This window comes from Dermacentor variabilis, chromosome 11 (assembly GCF_050947875.1).
Source record: "Dermacentor variabilis isolate Ectoservices chromosome 11, ASM5094787v1, whole genome shotgun sequence".
Lineage (NCBI taxonomy): Eukaryota > Metazoa > Arthropoda > Arachnida > Ixodida > Ixodidae > Dermacentor > Dermacentor variabilis.
In genome coordinates this window covers 28,935,118-28,954,876 of record NC_134578.1, presented here as the reverse complement: position 1 = coordinate 28,954,876, position 19,759 = coordinate 28,935,118, and the positions used below count along the sequence as shown (strand labels likewise).

Genomic DNA, 19,759 nt, shown 5'->3' with positions numbered 1-19,759 from the left:
TTTGCTTTCTATTTTTATGGCAGTCCAGATATAGTGATCATCAGTTATAACAACCAGATTTTTTGTTATAATGTCATTATAAGTGGACTACACTGTACTACAAGACAGAGGAATGACATACCTGATTCCTTTTGCACATGCAATATACTTGTTAACTTGGTTGAGGAGCTGTGTGTGTCATTGCTCTGTCGGGTGGTAATGAATATGTTGGACAAATGAAGCGTGGCATTGATTTTCGTCTTGGAGAGCATGAGTTCTCTGCAAAAGGCTGCACCACTACATCTTTCTGTGCATTGCAAATCATGTGGCTGTGCTCCTATCTTTAATGAAACTTCTATCATCTTCAAGCATGCAAGCCAGATGGCAAGAGAAATAGCAGAAGCATTCAACAAAGATTGGGGGAGGTGGGGGGGGGGGGGCACATGCATAAGTGCACCATAGTCATTCTTGACGAAAAAGAGTTTCATTATTTATATCAATCCTTATAGTTACATCATCGACACATACCATGTGTGCTCCACATGAACTTCCTGAATAAAATATCAGTTGCGAGTCAGCGCCGTGTCGTCGTGTTTTTCTCCCCTTTTGACCATGTTGCTTTTGCGCTGTTACCAAAAGTACGACTAATCATAAGTGTTTGGCTGCAACACATTTTGAAAATTGTTATTTTTCCTCGGTGCTTTTGCTTGGGATGCAGAATCGTGCGCGAAGCCCCTAAAGGGGATATACGTGCGTGAGCAGCCTATGTAGGCATAGGAATTTCCCCCCCCCCCCCCTCCCCTCAAGTGGACGAGTCTTCTAGCACGAAATGTAACTCTTTGAAGCTTTGGGTGAAAACTAATTGCTTTTTGACATCCCTTGGTTGGACCCTTGAGTCACTTGAATGCATTCTGTGTGCGACCGAGGTTGTTGATTATGGAGGTGGGAAGTGGGTTCACCGTCCTCCCTCTCCCGCTGTTGTCCAGGACAAGATCCTGATGTGCCAGGGACGCCAGGAGGGAAAGGTCGAGGTGACCAACGATGGGGCCACCATCCTCAAGGCAGTAGGCGTTGACAACCCAGCTGCCAAGATCCTCGTCGGTAAGTCAGCTCCCTCTTTATCTCGCAACCAGCACAGTCGTCTAGAGGATTGAGGTAGACGAACAATTGCCTGAAAAAGCGTCGGTGCTTCATTTAAAAAAACCATCATTGCAGCTTACCCTGCAGAAATAAAAACAAAACATTGGAAGAATGAGGGGAACTTAGGGGCCTGATTTCTTTTTTTCTTTGATAGTACTGCATGCAGCCAATAGGGAGGTCTAAACATAGTTTCGCCAAATGGCTTTGTGTAGCCAGAACCCCATGTCCCGCTTGTGTGCCTTTGTGTACCCTAGAACAAGAGTTGAGGTTTTAATGTTACGCATCAACAGAACACTCTTATCAAGTTTCTACATCAAAGTCTCGTAACTCTTGTTATATCGTAAGCAGAGCAACAAGGTTGGTTGATACTCCTTGAACCATACAGAAGCCCGAGGAACTGGGAAGCCAGAGTGCTGAGGAACTGATATTTTCTAAATCTTTGCAGAAACTTAATTGGAGTTGTGTCGCATAAAAATAGAACCCAAGGAGATAAACAGAAATTAACGTCATATCCGAAATAACCACATAACGTTAATAAATGTTCCGGTTTACAGCACCATACCTTGAAGAATAAACATTCAAAAAAAATTTTGTCAGCACGATCTGTGTGTTAAGTATGTGGTGACAAACTTCGCGCCACTTCAAAAGCCATCAATCTAACCTGCATATATGATCTCTGGACCAGTCACTAATGAGCCACCCATACGAACATATTAGTGGCAAGCATTTTGTTACAGCTTACATCGACCAGTGGAGGATTTTCATCACGGCCACGCTGCCTCTAACATTAGGCCTAATGGGTGCTTCTTCACTGGCGTAAGCAACTAAAGTTACAGTTTGGTGCCGAATCGTCCCAGTTCTGTTTGCAGCAACCATGGGACATTTGAAAAGCCTACGGACTGTCTAGCAAATCAGAGCAAATACACAGGATGACGGGAAAGTTGTTCACGGCCACCATCTTTATGCCACATCGCATGGTGACCTCTCATTCCCAACGCCGTTCGTAGACTCACATCATTGATACCCTCTTTTCTTTTTTTAGCTTTGAGCAACCTGTCATTATACAGTCAACATCCAATTGTTCGGACTCCCTAGGGGCCGCAAAATTGTCTGTAAAATTGGGTATTCCGAAAAAACAAATGCATGTTTTTTACTGCCCTTAAAGGCTTCTTTTGCCACACGTCCATCCAAAGTAGCTCTGAAGGCCTGCCAGTACACTTATTAGATGTATCAGTGCTCATACTGTGATAGGAGACAGCAAATGTATGTGTATAATTAAAGAATACATACCATGTCCTTTGACAATTGCGCCTTCTCACCCTTGGCATGCTTTGCCGTAATACTTTGCATTTGCTTCACTGCGTAACACTGCTGTGCTGAGGCGGAGCTGAGTTTTGGGAATCGGCATTATGCAACGCACCATGCTTCTTGAGCTTCCAAGGCATTGACGAGGAACACAAAGGCGCCATTGCTAATGACAGCAAATTAATTCTATGGAAAGCACGGCACCGAACAAAGGAGCTTGTTAGCGAATGTCGAAGTAGCCACGGTGTTGGCTACAGCATTGCATCTAAAAGCACTGGTTAGAAAAGGCGAGATAATAAAAATGGTGGCATGGCTGGATGCGAGTAATGCTGTTTCAGACCTGCAGTCATGGCAAAAGTAGAAAGATTGGACGGCAAAGGTATTTTGCATCGAAAATTTCAGACATTCTTATACATTGACTCTGTGGGGTAGATTGCGGTGCCACGAAGACGTCCGAATTATCAGGTGTCCGGAAGATTGGTCATTGACTGTACTAGCTTTGGGTTTACACGGCAAGCGCAAAAGTGTCATGGCCATTTGCATGCATTTTCCAGGCTGCTGATAAATGAGGAGCGAGGGGAGCAAGCGTCACACGTATATAGGGTCACATGCCGTGACCCACCAGATGTCAAAATATTCAACAGGTAGCAAATCATGCTGAAGCTGGCAATAAAACGGCATGAACGGTACCTGGCTCTTGTACTGTTGGCGCCAGCTACTTGCCGAGCCTGGATCGAGTCATGTGATGCACAGTCCTTTCGTCTGTCGTGCAGATTGGCCTTACGACAACCCACCTACCATGAAGCTGAAATAGCTGTTCTGTATTTAACAGTAAAACTGGAAAGCAAGACTTCCTATGCAATAAATGAAAGATTGTCGCAAAACGCATGTCCACTATTAGAGAGGACCTCATTGGTATTCAGTGCAACAAAATGCCACAAATTCATTAGTTTCAGAAAAAAAAAAACTCTTTATTCTATTCAAAAATTCTATTAATAAAAAAAATTTCAGACCTTCATATGATATACGAGAACTGAGCTATAATCTGTGCTGGCATACTGATTTGCTGTTCCCTTTAGTAAGAGTAGACTGTAATGTATATCTTTGTTTGCATGTACCTAAGTTACTGATAGGTTGCTACATTCTTGTTATGGAATGCTAGGAGACTCCGAGAATGTGCAGCACATTTTTCTTGCCCAAAATTTCTAAGCATTAAATTTTGTTAAAGAAATTTAGATATTTAATATTCGGCTTGTTTTTCTTGATTCGGTAGATTCAGTCAATTTGAAATCAACTACCGTATACGCCTGCATAATGAATGCACTTTTTCCCAATATACTGAAGCAAAGGTAAGGGGTGCATTTATCGCACGGGGTAAATTTCGTGGAGGCATTTTTGAACAGCAAAAATTGAAAAGTAAGATGGCAATGATTTGGAACATGCATAAGATAACTTACCTTTGCAGTAAAAATACATCTATATTATTTGCAAGCTGTAAATTCACTCCTCATCGAAACCAATAAACCTGTTGTTCAGGCTGCGGGCCACTTCATCCACATCGGGGTTCCATCATAGAATAAAGAACCAACGCATGAGCTGCGTGAAGCCAACGCGGCTAGGCCAGTCGCACACAGCGAAACTGAGCGTGTGTTCAGAACAGCGATCTCCGGTCGTGCCCTAGCTCGTCCTCACAACCGCTTTTGGCCATCTGCAGCTAATGCAAGCATCACGTTTAAATGTGCATCTGATTTGGCAAGCGTGCTGTGTGCGTCTCTTTCCAGGGGCGCGATCGGAGATATTTTGTCTGATACGCGTTCTATTCAGTTGCTGCAACGTCACAAAGTTGCAGTATGCAAAATTTGTGACAGCGGGGCGGAGAGAGCAGCCAATCAGGAAGCGGTGACCTCCACGGAAGTTTACCTCTGTCGTTTGTCGTCTGCTTGCAAACAGTATACTACAAAACCAAATGTTTCTCGTCTTCCAAATGAATTAAATCTTTATCTAAAAGAATGTATTTTTTTCTTCTCAAGCCCAAACACGTTTTCAAATAGTAGTACGTGTGACTACTGCAATTTATAACTATTAGGTTCTTTGCGTCGTCCCTAGGTGGTGTTGCGCACAGTGAGAAGAAAAAAAAAAGAAACGAGGGGAAGAGTGGCGCACTTTTCAAGAGGCAACGACAACATTCCAGTGGCTCGCTGGCATCGATGATGTTGTTGATTTCTTTGTACAACCAACGAATTATTTTTTTCAAGAAACAAAAAACGACGCCGGAATTCATTTTCTGCCATTTCTTCAAAACGTTTCGCACCGCCACCCGCTCTCCTCCTTCCTCTAGAAACGCCAGCGCAACAACCTAAGTTCCCAACGGAAGCGCCATTTTCTCGAATTAAACTATGGATTGGATTCAAACGTGCCATTCTGCAGCCGAAAAGGCCGCCTGTTGGATCCAATCCAGCAGACACGCCATGCGAAGCCGTATGATTGCTCCAAACTTCCCAGCTCCCGTCGGGTTCGGCACCTAGCAGACGAAATGCTCGGTGGGAGGATGATTGACAGGAGCGTGTCGTCATTTTGACGTCGCCAAAAACGTGGCCACGCCCCGCGGCTGGCGACGTCGGCGCGGAGTAGGCCAATCGCGCGCGCCGGTAACCAAACGAACGCTCCGAACAACCATCTCCGATCGCACCCCTGGACTATCCTGCTTATCGGCATGTCAAAGTTTATCAGTGTCCAATCAGTGTTTCCGTTTTGTGAGCAGATTAACTCATTGTTTCACAGCAAGCATGTAACTCAGCTTAAGACCCATTGCAGACATCGAAACCCAAGGTAGGCAGAAAAATGAGCCACAGACACACGAATTCGACACTGCGCCCGACTATGACCACTTTGTCGATCAAGTGCCGGCAGCACCTTCTTCACTTACCTCCATATTCAGAAATGCTTCTTAATTTGGAAGCCCATGCTTGACTTGATTTAAACGATGCCTGTTGTCAACCCACCAAGGAAATGCAATGAGTGTCTTCAGCGTGTTTGCACCAGGCGTCATTTATATCAAGTCATGCATGAGCTTCAAGTTAAGTTGCATTTCTGAATACGGAGGTTACTCTCCCGTGCACCGCACTCCGTTGCACATCCCGCGCACGTGCTCTCCTATTACATCAGCATAAAGTATGTAAACTGTGTAGGTTGCAGAGAGCCAGTTGCACTTTTTGTCTCTCAAATCTGCGAGGTGCCTTTGCGCCAGCACTGGTAAAAAGGATGCGTTAAGCGTTAAGTGCCGTTACTTTAAACACATGGGCGAGAATTGGAGATTGTAGCCTCTCTGAATAGCTACAGCACGACCGTTCAGTCTAGAGACTGCACAGTAGCAATTTTGGAGGTGTATTCACTGTGTGAGGAAAAGAAAAGTAAGATTTTTCACAATTAATTTAGGGGTGTGTTCATTGTGCGAGTGCATACATTGCGTGAGTAAATACGGTATTCGGTATTGACACACCCCTAAAAAGAAACGAAGCTTGAAACGCGACAACCTGCAACATGTATCTGTGTCTCCTCTTCGCTCTCTGTGCAGACATCTCGAAGGTGCAAGACGACGAGGTGGGCGATGGGACAACCTCCGTGACAGTGCTGGCGGCCGAGCTGCTCAAGGAAGCTGAGCACCTGGTCAGCATGAAGATCCACCCGCAGACCATCATTGCAGGGTGGCGCCAGGCCACAGCGGTTGCTCGTCAGGCCCTGGAATCCTTTGCAGAGGACCACAGGTGGGTGTCTCTGTTTTAGGCCTGAGCTGCCATGCTGGCTGTGACGTTCAGCTGACGAACACTCAGTCGTAGCTTCCATTCCTGGCTGCAGCAGGTGCTTTGGGGTGGGGGCGGGATGCAAAAATGCTTACCATATTTATTCGAATGTAAGAGGATAGCTTTTACCAAACTCTAGGGTTGGCTTAGATTCGAGGATATTAAAAAGCTTGCCAGTTTTCAATTGAACTTGATAAATCTGATGCACAGCTAGCACCACTTAGAAAAGCCAGTAGCCACGTGAAGTACACGAGCGACGTCGCCATTTTGACCTGTGTCATACAAGCATGTGGCGTGGCGTTGTCGTAATGGCTCTAAACAGGCGATGTCGCTATGCTGCCGCTTTCAAACGAAGAGTTGTGGTAGCCATAGAGGCATCTTCAAACGTTCAAGCTGAGCGGGACTTCGGCATCGATGAGAAAAATGTCCATCGTCATTTCGTCATTTCTCAGATAAGGTACACGGCAGCGTTTCGCAACTGGACGGTTGCTGAAAAAAACAAGCTCAACGCGCTCATACGCAAGGCGTACAAATGTGCGTTGGGACTTGCGCCTGGAGTTAGCACCACCAAGCTCTTGGAACTAGGCCTACACAATACGCTCGAAGAACTCGTGGAGGCGCAACAAGTGTCCCAACTTGAACGCCAATCCAAGACCTGCCCGGGCAGACACTTACTTGAAAATCTCGGCATCACATACCACTCGCAACACGGCGTCAAAGTAGACATTCCAAGACCCATACGCGAGCAACTATACGTACCCCCATTGCCTCGCAACATGCACCCCCAACACCACACGGAGAGGCGTAAAGCCAGGGCACAACAAATGAACAAAAGTTACTCTAACGACAAGGAGGCGGTCTTACCGACGCAGCCCGCTATCGAGACAGGAAGAGTTTCGTGGCGGCAGTTACTAGCCACCGAGGCAACCACCTCACGAGTGTCACCGTGAACACTGCACATGCCGAAGCGGCAGAGGAAGCGGCCATAGCACTGGCCCTCACACAAACCACAGCTACTTACGTGATCTGCGACTCGCAAACGGCAGTTCGCAATTTTGCAAATGGGCGCATCTCGCAAGAGGCGTATCAGATACTCCAGCGACATCCCATACACCAGGGAGAGGCCGACGTTGATAACCGAAGGCATTTGCTATGGATCCCGGCACACACTGGAGTGAGCACCCCCAACGAAGCGGCTCACGGCGTTGCTCGAGGCCTGACTCACCGAGCAGCATCGGAGGACGAGCCCCCGCGGGGTACTGCTAATGTCTGGGCATGGGAGGATCATATGACCACTTTTCACGACATCATGGCACACTACCAATTACAAAGACGCATACAGTCGCCGACCGATTTTCTGGACTCCAAAAATTCGGACATGCCCGATTATTCGGTCAGCTTTGCGGCACCGCCATTCTCCCCATAGACCATAATGTATAACTGCCGAAAGTTCGGACACCTTGCAACCTCTCGTCTGATTTTTCGGACACTCCTTTAGCCAGCTCGGTCGAGAGCACCATGCACTGACTCTGACCAGTGCATGGTTCATTTTTGTTTTGAACGGAGCTTCCTTGCTGCCCCACGAAGTGGCGCTACTGGAAATCCCCGCTCATCATCATCGTTTCTCTCTGGTTAGATAGAGCGGCTCTGCAGCAGTTCCGGTTTCAGCTTAGTAAGCCACGTCAAGACAATCCAGCAGCCGGTTTGTTTCTTCGCGCAAGACGCTGCGAGCTGGCCGCGTTTTTCGTTTGTGCGACTGGTGTCGGCACGGTGGTGTTTGCTTTGTGTGCTGTGTCGAGGTTTCGGTGATCCAACGCGGCATACGTAAACATTGCGTCAAGGGTCTAATGGCGCCGACAGTGCCCGCGCAAACTGCGCTGGGGAATGCCGGCAAGCGGGTGCCGGGGGACCTAAGATTTGTCGCCTTCCGATGTGCTCCCTACTGACGCGGAAAATGTTCTGCCGAGACCTGCGCAGTGGTTGCATTGCGATTCCAGACACCGTCTCATTTGACAGTTTCATAGGTGCTGACACTGCTGTATTGACATGCGCAGAACTCGACGACGGCAAGATCATTCGTCAGGTTTCTGCTGCACCGCCGGACGATGACTCTGAGTCGGAAGATGACGCACGATGTGCTACGCTGCCGTCGCATGCGGAGCGTGTACAAGCAGTGACTGTGCTTTCAGCCGCCAATAGTGACCGTACGACCCTCTCCGAGATTCAGGCTTATCTGATTGCGCGTAAACAGAACAGCGTGCAACGGCGCATTCACGATTTCTTCCAAGCCTACTGCCGAGCCCGAATAAGTGCGTGGAAATAAAGGATTTCATTTTTTTTTCTTAATCTGCTTTTTCGGACACCTGTTTATTCGGACATTTTCGCAGTCCCCGTGAGGTCCGAATAAACGGTCGGCGACTGTATACCCATTCCCTCACGCTAGGTTAGACAGGACGCAAGCAGTACACTTCAGAGAATTACAAACAGACTCTTACAGAAACCCCAGACTCATGCACGCCATGTATCCAGACATGTACACTACAAACAGATGCACATCGTGTGGCGAGGTTGCTACACTAAATCATATGTTATGGGAGTGTCGGGACCTAACAAACAAGTCGGGCAGTGCCGACCCCTCCGTCTCTTCCACCGCCAGCCTCCAGTCACGCTGGATGACCGCACTGCTCAGCTCTGACCTGACAGCACAACTCTGGGCCCTCCGGCGAGCCGAGGAAGCCGCTTCGAGACAAGGTCTCGGAACCGCGTCCGCGGCGGGTGCCCAGACCCACTAAAAAGACGCCGGACTCAAATCTTGTTGATTTGAAATAAAAGTTTACGCTCTCTCGAGGGGGCTTCTTGTGTGCGCCAGCCGCAGTGAGGAGATGGCAGTAAAAAGGAAAATAGCGGTGTAGAATGAGCTCGGCATGCTCATATTCAATAAATGCCGTTTTCATTTTGTGAATGCTGTCCTCGCTTTTTTGTTTGGCCTACATTCAACCAAAAGTTTCTTTTTTTTTTTTTTCTCGTTTCAGACTTTCAGATGTCGGCTTACAATCGGGGCCGGCCGAGATTCGAATAAATATGGTGGTATATACTTGGAATTAGGTGCGGTTGTGCCACGTCATTTCTGGTGTGTCATTGAGCGTCTTTCCGCATTCCTTGGGGAGGCTAACCACAGTTAAACCGTACTTGGCCGGAGCTCGGAAACAGTATGTACCTAATGGTAGTACTGCTTAACCAGAATAGCATGAGATAGCCCACTCACCTGTCAAAAACGGAAGAGAGAGTGTGATGAAAGGAGAAAAAACACGGCAGTATTTATTTACTTCACGCGACAAAAGTGTTATCTTCGTTTAATGCCGCCGCGGCCTGGCAGTGACGACAGTGGCCTCAAACTTACTGAAGCTGCAAGCCAGCTTTTCAACCAGCCCCCTCTTCTTGGCAAACACTCGCATTGCAGATTCCTCGTTAGCGTCGCATATTCTCCGTGCTTGGGCCCGGCAGCGTTGCAGAAGTCACGGCGCACCTTTTCATTGTGGGGGGCTGTTCTCATCGCGACGATTGCATTCGTGAGGCTGACGTAACGCGCGGCTTCTGCCACTGTTGGGCTTGAATCGCCTGTGCTGTCGCTTTCCGTGTCATCCTTGTCACTGTCGCTAGGCAACACTTCGGCAAAACAGAGGCAACGATGACGAAAAGTCGAACCTAACAGCCGACATCTCTTTGCGGTCGCAGTAGCGCTGCCGAGCAATTTCACATTCCGAATGCCACACACCGTAGTCAACAGTAGACCCATGTCGTGTGCCAGCGCCGACTTCTTCGTGTCACGTTCGACAGCAGGAATGATGTCTAATTTTTCTTTTATGCTGAGCACTCGGCGTCTTTTTTATCCGAGCTTTGGCATCGCGCGAGTCCTCGCTTACACGAAACCACCACACTCTCTGGGGCGGTGCCGAAATGATGTTGATGTTAATGAGGCTTCACGCGCAAATGCACAGGGCGCTTGGAGGCCGTTGTTCATATTGTTACGTGTAGCACATCGCGACGGCTGGTGGAAGAGGTCGTCACAGGATGACGTAGCAGCTGTGTTGGGAAGTCGCGTGATGTGCTGGGATAACCGGCGGCTTTTAGCATGCTCAAGACGGCGGCACTCCTTGAGGATCGTATCGATGCTGGTGACGTTGGTAAACACCAGTAAATTGAAGGCGTCGTCAGCAATCCCTTTGAGGACGTGATTTACCTTATCGTCCTCAGACATGGTCGGGTCAGCCTTGGCACAAAGGGCCAAGACGTCGAGAATGTAGGACACGTAGGACTCGGTCGACGTCTGTACACGTGTGGCTAGGGCTTTCTTGGCATTGACTTGACGACCGAAGGGATTGCCAAAAAGGTCGCGGAGCTTCTCTTTGAAGAGATCCCAGCTCGAGATCTCCTCTTCGTGAGTCTGGAACCATGCAAGTGGAGCTCCGTCGAGGTAGAAAACAATGTTCGCGAGCATAATAGTCGAATCCCACCTGTGACTGGTGCTGACACGTTCGTATAAGCGGAGCCAGTCGTCAACATCAGGACTGCCGACTCCGTTGAAAATACCAGGATCCCGAGGTGGGGAAATGGCGACGTAGGTCGGGGCTGCAGGCGGAGACGGTTGCGTAGAGGAAGTGCCGCCAGCAGGAGCCGAAGTTGCACTGTCGCCGTTGCAACCGCTGCGAAGCTCCATGACGGGTACGGGGAACGTCCACCTCCACCAAATTAATGTTACGTGTAGCTGACGTACGAGTCTACAATATATTTACACGTAGACAAGCGGTGGCAATGATGGCGACGCTATATCAAGCGGTGGCCACGTCGTCTTCCTTCTCCTCAGTGCAGCCACACTGTGGCGGCTGTTCCGTAGCAATGTCTCTGAGGCTTGTTTTGCCGGGCCACCCGATGGAGACGAAGCACCGCCGTGTTTGCGTGATGAAGAGTGAAAACACTACGTGTTAACTGATACGTATGTAATAAGCTGGTACGGTTTATGCAGCTACAAAACATATTATGTTCAATGGCCGCTAAGTCAGGGATTTGACTTGGAAGAGTCTCTTGCTTCTGCATTCTTACGGTGACAGTTGCTCTCGATATGCTCGTCAATAGTTGACTTGTGCCGATGGTCAACTGCTCTCGCACATACTCGGCACAAAAGGACTCCTGCATCTTCGTAAAAGCTGGCGTTCTTGTATTCTCGAGCACATTCTTTGGCTGTCTTCTTGCTCAAATGAGATCCTGTGGGAGCCATCTTGATTACCAACTCGAAACACAAAGCAAACAGTAAAATGACACACTTTCTGTTAAAGCAAACGTTGGATGGATTGATGACTATGGCTATGGCTGAGTCCTTTGATTCGGGTGGCAGGTGTGCCACCTAGCCAATTTTTTTAAAAGGCGAGAATATTTTAATATGGAAATTGCATTTCTTCATCAGTAAAAGGTGTTGAGACAATAGAAACGCTCTTAGTATTAATTATGAAGAAAATACTACTTTTCCGTCACCTTTCGCAGCTTTCACTTGATCTGTCATTTTTAAGACGCATAGCGCCATCTTGTGAAAACTGTGAGAAACAGCATTTCACTGCTGCTTCAAAAAGCAGATTTTTTTTTTTAATTGCGTTTTCGCAGAAAAAACATCAATTCCGAGATTTTCCGCGAAATCGCGGAAAGCCAGGGCCTCTAGTGATAGTATCACCGAAAGTTACTCCTCGAGAATATCGCCCTTGAATAAAATTTACCTTGCAGATTGCAGAAGCCATCATTGCTGATGGCCATTATGGAACACATGTGACCGAAATTCACTGCGCATTTCTTATTAGAAGGCACTGTTATGTTTTGATGGCTCATGTAAGCTTCATTTACACCATTTCCCAAACCCAAAGTGAATGGGATCTGTGTGGTTATTTTTTCTTGTTTGCTTTCACCATTCATTTCTGCTATTGACTGTCAGCTGTAGTTGTTCTTTGTTGTTTATGATGTAGTCCCATTCCTGTGGGGTTTAGAAACGAACTGCCACTTTTGCCTCTCAGCGCCGACGAGGCTCGTTTCCGGGAGGACATACTGAACATAGCTCGCACAACACTGGGCTCCAAGATCCTGGCGCAGCACAAGGAGTTCTTCGCCCAGCTGGCCTTTGACGCCGTCATGCGGCTGAAAGGCTCGGGCAACCTGGACGCCATCCAGATCCTCAAACGGCTGGGCAGCAACCTCACCGACTCCTTCCTGGCCGAGGGTGAGCGATGGAACACTTTTCTTGTGCCATACCTACTGAAACGTTCTGTATTCTATTCTAATGCAGTTAAAACTCGATATAACAAACTTTTGTATAATGAAGTTTTCGATATAACAAAGTATTTAAATTTTCATAACCTCTCATTCATAGAGCGCCATCTATTTAGAACCTCAGTATAATGAAGTGTGTTTGCATGCAATTTCAATATAACGAATTTTAGCTTCCGCAGCAAGGGAATGCTGATAAAATAAATGGAGACTTCCGCAGACGCCGATGGTCAAATGATTGGATTACAAGCGGTTGCTTGCAAACGCACTTTAAATCACGTGCGGAGCAGCAAAAGCGACTGCCGAAGTTAAGCCACATCATGTTCCGCATAAAGTCCAACTGCGATATGAGCCTATCGTGTCCTGCCCACTTTGTGCTTTAGGTGCAAGTGAAAGTGTGCGAGGGTGAGAAAGAAAGATGGTGGCTTCACGCACGAGTGGCTGCCACCTCCCTGCCCGAGCAGAGGGAAAGGGGAGCTCGCTTGCGGAAAGATGGGGGAGAGGGGGTTAAGTTGGCGCGCGTCTCGGCCGTGGCTGCACATAGCTGTAAGCGCAGCTGAGTGCATACGCAACCACACACCCTAATTTAGAGGTAATCTTCCGCATGTGCAAAGAGTGGATGTGTCGAGACAGCATGACATCATGTAAGCTGTCTTCCCACGCGTTTGGTATTGAAGGTAGCGTAATTCGGTGACCCGTTGGAGCGAGAGGCAAATGAAGCATTCTATCCCCGCTGCAGCCACTTATCATGATAGCATTGTCCAAATGCCAGTGACGCTATAAGCCGTGGGGGCGGAATGCACACGAAAGTGTGGCTGGCTCCGCTTAATTCGTACTGCCTATGTGAAGATATCATCAACGTGGCATGAAACCGTATCATTTGTTGCGTACTCCCAAATTCGTCGAAATGAATTGTTTTCTCATACAAATTTGCTTTTATCGGTTTCTGGATAATTGAGAAAATTCTGCGGCCCTTTCTCGTGTAGAAAACCGATTGGCGACTATACTTACCTGCATAGAAAGTCGAATTTCAATACAACGAAATTTCGATGTAAGGAAGTAAATTGCCCATTTCACCTACTTTGTTACATCGAGGTTTAACTGTACAGTTAACCTGGATGTAATGAACCTCTGTGTAACGAATTTCTGGATTTTACAAATTTTTCTCAATCCCGAATGCCATCCCCATAAAAGCCCGTGTAATTGTGGCCTCCATGTAAAGAAGGCATTGCGGTGATTGACCTTGATGTAATGAATTTGCGACACTGATCATTTATTATCTTGGATCGTAACGTTATTGAAAATGTGTATGCAAAATGCATACGTTTTGTAATGAAAAAAAGATATATATTGGATTTTGGCAGGCTGTGAGAGGAATGCATCCGATCTAGCGAGCGAATGCGCGCCACTCGGCGGCAAGCATAGCAGCCTCTTTGCGTGGCTTTCGAGGTTGCGGTTTGTCGGGCAGCCAGTCCGGCAGACCATCTTGAAGGCCGCACTCTGCTGTTTTTGCTTATGTAATTGTGCCATGAGCTGGCACTACTATCCCTGCTCTGTTTCATGCTCGCGTTGGGCTTATTCCTGCCTTGGCGTGGCAACGGGCATGCTCTCATTGTTGGCGCTGCTGATTCTTTGTAAATATATGAGTTCCACAATCAAAAAGCACAAAGTTTTGTCTGCTGAAGAGAAACTTGCAATTGTGGATGCGGTTCTCGCATTTGGCAAAGATGTCGCTGCCCGGTTCCACAGTACAGCCAGCACCCTATCTACAATTTTGAGTTTGAGAGTATCCACAACACTGTGGAGTCGGGCACAGGTTGCATGAAAAAGAAAGGCTGAAGACATGTACGTACGCTGATACAGACAAGGCAGTTTTTACGTTGTTTCTGGACACACGAGCATGAAATGTGCTTATTAGTAGCGCGATCCTGCAGCAAAAAGTTAATGATTTTGCAAGCATCCTTGGCCATGACGACTGGTTATAACAGCTGGTTATAAAGTTTCAATAGTCTGAGCAGTGTCTTTGGGAGAGTAATTAGCGGTAATTCTGCCTTTGCTTCGTGGGCGGCCGAGAAGCTGCCTAACATTATTGGCTGCTATGAGGCGGTGGACACCGATAAGGCGGCTTCGTTCTATCAGATGTTGCCAAATCGCATGGTGGAGCAACCAGATGATTGTCGCAGCGGCAGCGAGCAAAGCAAACTCCACATGACAGTTTCAGTTTGTGCCAACAGCGACAGCAGTGGCAAGAGAAACCCATTAGTTATTGGGAGAAATGCCTGGCCAAGATGTTTTAGTAGAACGAAGTAAATGCCAGTGAAATATGGGCAATTCGGAACACTGGATGACATGGGAAATCTTTCATGACTGTTTCAAGCAGTTCAATGACGACGTCAAGCGACAAGGTCACCAAATCTGCCTGCTGCTTGGCAATGGCTCCATGCACCATGTCGAAGGCCTTCAGCTCTCGAACATCGAGCTGCAATATTTTCCTGCAAGTTGCACATCCCTAATTCCGACCTTATACAAAGAGGTCATTAACAGATTTAAGCGCTGCCATAGCCGTTACTTGATAGACAAAGTTCTCCTGTATAACCGTTTTGCAGCTTGACACGGCTTGTGTCAAGTGTCAATGATCTCTGTCAAGTGATCAAGATGCTTGCTGTGTCCTGGCAAGAAGTTAGGGCAGAGACACTTTCTAATTGCTTTGTGAAAACTCAGATATCTGTGGTCACCCAAGCTGTAGTCTGCGAAGATGAGGTCATTTTTTCAAGAAAGGGAGGGCTCCACTCTTACCCCACTGTCGAACTGCAAGGACAGCGTATTCCTGGGAACAAAGAACAAATTCGTAGGTGTCGTACTTGATCCAAAACCAAGTTTCATCCCTCACAACAAATACCTCAAGGCCAAGTGCCTGAAAACAATGAACATACTGAACATTCTCTCCTACACCAACTGGGGCAGTGACAGAAGACATTTACTTAACCTCTACAAGAGTCTTGTACAATCGCATCTAGACTACGGTGCTGTGGGGTATCAGTCTGCTACACTGAGTGCCCTAAAATGCTTGACCCAGTTCAACATTTAGGAATCCGCCTGGCCACAGGAGCTTTCAGAACTTGCCCAGTACAAAGCCTCCATGTAGAGTCCAGTGAACGATCACTACATCTGCAAAGGTTGTTGTCCAGTTTCAGTTATCTCCTGAAATCACAATCTATCCCTGAACATCTTTGTAACAAAACCGTAAACAATACGACTTATTCCACAATCGTCCAGCAGTGAGAGAGCCTTTCTCGCTGCATCTGAGGAGCCTCAGCGAAGCGGCTCTATAGCTGTCCCACTTTTTGAAAACCCGCTAATAGCTCCAGCCAAGCCATTACCAGCGTGGCTGTGGCAGCTGATAGATTGCAACACGTCTTTTGCGAGAAGTTGCAAAGAATGCCTTAGAAATACACATAAAAACACACTTTCTAGAAATTGAGTCAAAGTACTTGTGCCCAGAATTCTGCACAGATGCTTCAGTCACATGCCGGCGTTTCTTACGTGGCAGTCATCCTATCCTTCATAGAATCGGGCTGTTTGCACCCGGAAATGAGCAAGGAGGCCCACGCACTCTTGTCGGCTGTACAGCACATCAAATAAACAAAACTAGAAAAGGGATGCGATGACAGCGTAGCACATGGTGCGTCATCTTTCGACTCTGAGTCATCGTCCGGTGGTGCAGCAGAAACCTGACGAATGATCTGGCCGTCGTCGAGTTCTGTGCATGTCAGTACAGCAGTGTCAGCACGTGTGAAACTCAAATGAGACGGTGTCCAGAATCGCAGTGCAACCACTGCGCAGGTCTCGGCAGAACATTTTCGTCGTCAGTAGGGAGCACATCGGAAGGCGACAAATCCTAGATCTCCCAGCACCCGCTTGCCAGCATTCCCCAGTGCAGTCTGCGCGGGCACTGTCGGTGCCATTAGCCACTCGGCGAGATGTTTCCGTATGCTGCGTTGCATCACCACAACCTCGACACTGCACACAAAGCAAACATCACCACGCCGACACCAGTCGCACAAACGAAAAACGTGGCCTACTCACAGCGTCGTGCACGAATAAACAAATAAATAAGCTGCTGGATTGTCTTCATATGGCTTACTAAGCTGAGACCGGAACTGCTGTAGCTACGAACCAGGCATAAACAATGATGAGCGGGGATTTGCAGTAGCGCCACTTCGTGAGGCAGCAAGGAGGCTCCGTTAAAAACAAAAATGGCGTTCAGCGAGTCGAACCATGCAGAGGTCAGAGTCGGTGCATGGTGCTCTCGATCAAGTTGGCTCAATTAGTGTCCGAAAAATCAGACGAGAGGTTGCAAGGTGTCCGAACTTTCGGCAGTTATACATTATCGTTTATGGGGAGAATGGCGATGCTGCGAAGCAGACCGAATAATCGAGCATGTCCGATTTTCGGAGTCCGAAAAATCAGTCATTGACTGTACATGGATTTGTATGATCTTCGTGCTTGTGGAGTCTGACGGTATTGTGGCTTTGTATTTTACGCTATATAAATCTTATTGCCGTAAGTTTCAGCGCAATCTGTACTCTTCGAAGTGCAGGAGACGCTGCGAACATGCACAATTGCTATTAATTGCAACAATAGAGCTTGTCCAGGTGGCCAAATCAAAACGCACCAAGGTTCTCGAAGCACTGGCATGCCCGCGATAATTTCATAAGGGCGTTTCATTCGCTGGCCGGTACACGCATCTGTGGCTTAATGGTTTCAATATCAGGCTTCTGTGCTAGAATTCCTGTGTTCGAATCCTACCGTTAGACAATTTTAATTATGTTTATTTATTTATTGCGCAGTACATTGTTGAAAATGACGAGTTTACGAGGTCACAAAGCCGTTTGAAGCCAAAAGGACGAAGTTTAAGCAAATCCATGTACTTCCCATGATTCCCATGCTCGTACAACAGTTCTCATTGCAGCTCCCATAGACACTAGCGCCAGAGTTCCCTCTAGTAATTATTGTATGAAACTATGATGGATGCGTTGTACGTATTTTGCTGCCGCATCAACTCACAGGATGATGAGGCAGCCTTGGATGATTTAGTTTCATTGGGGCACCATGTAACATCATCCCTTGAGCGGAAACAGCAAGCAAAGTCACACAGTTATTTTTTTTTTCTGTTAAATAAATGTTGCAGAGGTGAGTTAACCAGGATTGGCATTTGTAGCATTTTGCTTTTTCATGGTGTATGCTATTCTTTATTCAAAAACTGCGTGTAACGAAAAGTTTACTTTTTTTTTCCGTTATATCCAGGTTTAACTGTAGTTCCACATATTTTCTATATGATTTCCGTATATTTCTTTCAGATCAGTATGGATTCCATATAAATAGAAGTGTCCATTGCGTATGCAAAGCTGCGAGTGAGCTGCTGCTCGTGTTTTTGTTCAGGCTTTCTTTTGGACAAGAAGCCCGGCGTGCACCAGCCGAAGAGGGTGGAGAAGGCCCGCATTCTCATCGCCAACACACCCATGGACGCCGACAAGGTCAAGATCTTCGGAAGTCGCGTGCGGGTCGAGTCGATGGCGCAGATCGCTGACATGGAGCTGGCCGAAAAGATCAAGATGAAGGAAAAGGTGAGGCACACCTGCCAGCTCTCCCAAATTCTTCGTAAACCTTGGCCCATTGCAGTGTAATCGGCATGGGCTGGGACCATCTGTCAGGATCAAATGGCTGTAAAACGAACGTAGAGAGCACAGCAGGAAAGAAGAGTCCGTAAGGACGACGACACAGTGAAAGCAGGAAGCAGAGAAGTAGCAGAGGGGAAATGGCATGCGATGCAGGCAGCTGTGTGGGTGATCTCATCTGTGCTTACAGGGGGCGAGTAGGGGTAGCGCAGGGTAGTGTGGTGGGGAGTACTAGGCTCGTCTGCGGTACCAGCGTGTGTGGCAGGAAACACTGCCCCTGCGAGGGGCAGTGGCTATGGCTATGAGTAATGCTCGATCTGGTGTTCCCTTAGGTGTTGTCATCACTGACACTGGTGGCACAACTTCCCCATGACGAAGGGCCACTCGTCATTGGTGAAATGAAAGTGTGAGAAGAGTGTAGTGCCAGGCAAAACAGACAACGATAGCTACGATATGGATACAGAGTAGTGCTCATTGTCTGTATGGAAAGAAACATGCTGCTCACAGCAGTCTCTTCCTAATATAAACTGTGCACCTATATAATCATAATACAAAATGTTGACACATGAACTGAAAACACGTATAGAGCTGGGCTTATATTTTGCATTAGGGAGTATCGTAATCGGTGAATTTTTGCAATAATTTCATGCTGCTGGCGAAATTTCACCTGTAAAGCACACTTAGCCACTGGACGAGTTTTGCTGGAAAGCCAGCCTCTCAGTAGCGAACGGCACACGTTTGCGAGCAGAGAGGGTGCGCTCTTTTGCAGAGGCTAGAGGCACGCTCTCCAGGCCGACCTCTCCTCCTTTCTCTTCATTAAAATCTCCTCCTCCTCCACCACCCCCAATCCTGAGCTTATTGCGTGACAGCAGATTTACAGGAAATAGGTGCAGTATAATAAGGCACATGGTGAGAACAGACAGCTAGCAGAAATTCTTCAATTTTACTAAGCTAACATGGGCCAAACTTACAATATTTTAGTAGAATGGCTTACTAGTTTAAATTTTTTTACTAATGACAACGCAGTTGTAATGTTCCAACATGTTAACATAAACCAACTTGATAACAAATGCATGTGCATATCATTATTTGGTTCTATATTCAATTCTAAGTATTCGATTTGTATTTGAAAATTTTGATAGTCACACACCCCTATCTTTAAGTTTTCCAGAATTTTTAAACAGCCGATAGCAGAGAACATAATTCTATTCCTTAGTTGGCCCTTGGCTGGATTAGCTGGATACTTGCTTGAGGAATCAAACCACATGTTCAACTAATAAAGGTTAACTAATTAACATATTAATTAATTACTTTACGGCACATATTGTAATTTACAAATTGTAGCCAGTGAGTTTGCAACACGCATCCACTTGAAATGAATTTCCAGAATGACCCTAGTTTGAAGATATGTGCTATCAAACTCACTGTAAAAAATGCACGGTTGTTCCACTTACTTTTTTATTAAATGCTCTTTCATGCCTTGAAGCACAAAAGTAACTAGAATGCCCATATATTTTGCCTCACATTGAGAAATATCTCCAAACTGGCATT

General features: G+C 46.9%; 1 protein-coding gene across 2 annotated transcripts in view; it reads left to right on the top strand.

Annotated features, from left to right (window-relative positions):
* CCT2 (chaperonin containing TCP1 subunit 2) overlaps window positions 1–19,759 on the top strand; it is a 41,419-nt gene that overhangs the window by 6,176 nt on the left and 15,484 nt on the right. For both annotated transcript variants that reach the window (XM_075675657.1, XM_075675656.1), the window contains exons 3-6: window positions 966–1,080; window positions 5,999–6,188; window positions 12,281–12,483; window positions 17,973–18,157. In XM_075675657.1, coding sequence (XP_075531772.1) covers window positions 966–1,080; window positions 5,999–6,188; window positions 12,281–12,483; window positions 17,973–18,157 — 693 coding nt within the window. The remainder of the gene's footprint in view (window positions 1–965; window positions 1,081–5,998; window positions 6,189–12,280; window positions 12,484–17,972; window positions 18,158–19,759) is intronic.